Source organism: Choloepus didactylus (assembly GCF_015220235.1).
Source record: "Choloepus didactylus isolate mChoDid1 chromosome 24 unlocalized genomic scaffold, mChoDid1.pri SUPER_24_unloc1, whole genome shotgun sequence".
NCBI lineage: Eukaryota > Metazoa > Chordata > Mammalia > Pilosa > Megalonychidae > Choloepus > Choloepus didactylus.
In genome coordinates, this window is record NW_023637604.1 from 683,386 (window position 1) to 684,728 (window position 1,343).

Genomic DNA, 1,343 nt, shown 5'->3' on the forward strand with positions numbered 1-1,343 from the left:
TCCTTACATTCTTCCCAGTGAAGGAACATGAAAGCCCAGTCCCCTCACTTGAGGACTACTTGCGACAGGGAGTCCATGGAGCCGTTCCCTGTCCAGATGCGGGTCCCTCAGGGCTGCGCCTCCGCAGGCAGCTGGGGGGTGCAGGCCAAGCACTCACACCAGGAAGTCTGCGTGCAGCACCCACGAGAACACCACTTAGCAAGACTTCACACTGACAAGGACCACAATGAGGACAATGATGACAAATAATATTAAAATCACAAGCATCTTCTGATTCTTCTTTTGATACTGTTCTGCCTTGTGAAGCTGTTTCAAGCCATCTTCAGTTTTGACACAGGACTGTTCAACATTATAGTCAATTCTGTCAAGGACTGTACCCTGTTCTACAGTCATGGCTCCCAGGTCCCTAAAGATCTCGTTCAGGTCAGAGATGGACTGGACTATCTGGCAGAGCTCCTACTCCCACTCCTCCACCATCAGTGTGTTCTGCTCCACCAGCACTAACTGGTTGGCTGTAAAACCCCAATCATAAAGAGTATTATCATCTCCATCATCCATTAGTGGGACTGATGTATCAAAAAAATGCTGGGCTCTTTCCTCTCAATTCTTCCTGCATTTGAGGTAGCCCGACTGGGTGTGCCGGAAGCTGGTGGACAGCTCCTGTAGAACCTGCACCAGGGAGGTTACCACGTTGCGAAGGAGCCGCTCCTCCTGCTCGGAGCAGGCCCCATGGGCCCATCTGGGCAGTGCCCACACTGCGCGCCGGCCCCTGCGGAAGAGCCATGTGATCTCTTGCGTGGTAATTTCAATGGCATGCTCTTCCTCGCTGCTGTCATCTAAGGTGGGTCTGTTTAAATGCTTATCGTGAAGGCTGGCTAATTCTTTCATCTTCTGTTTAATCTGGCCAATATCATACTGTATTTCATCCACTCCATCCACCCACTTAGGAGGTAACCGCTTTGTCATGCCAGTTGCTGCTTCGGGGTCTAAGCTAATGCCCGACACCAGGGCCATACAGTCATCAGCAAGTTGCTTGGCTAACAGTTGCCGGTTTTGGATGGAATTATTCCGCAACAAGAAAGTGACAGTTAAACGCCTGGTGGCCATGTCTCACCCTTTGTGACCCCCCCTCTCAGGGGCCCCCTGCCCACTTATAATCCTGATTTATTCACTTTCTTTCTCTTGCTCTGGCCTAGCCTGCACGGAAGCCTCTCTTGGAAAGGCCTCTCAGGCCTGGAGCCAAAGAGGTGCAGCTTTGTGCTTTGTAGTGCAAAGACCACTACCCAAATAACCATCTAGGCTTTCCAATTGTCTGATTCCCCCTACCCAAGACCTGACTTCGA

The 1,343-nt window shown here is 51.1% G+C and overlaps 1 protein-coding gene across 1 annotated transcript; it reads right to left on the reverse strand.

Annotated features, from left to right (window-relative positions):
* Positions 1–600: 600 nt before the first annotated feature.
* Positions 601–1,107, reverse strand: LOC119525150 (syntaxin-16-like). The gene has a single exon (XM_037823756.1). It carries the CDS (start codon positions 1,105–1,107, stop codon positions 601–603), a length of 507 nt encoding a protein of 168 aa, XP_037679684.1.
* Positions 1,108–1,343: the final 236 nt, after the last annotated feature.

Excerpts from the sequence above, each read along its gene's own strand:
- LOC119525150 (XM_037823756.1), bottom strand. The coding sequence starts at position 1,107 with ATGGCCACCAGGCGTTTAACTGTCACTTTCTTGTTGCGGAATAATTCC.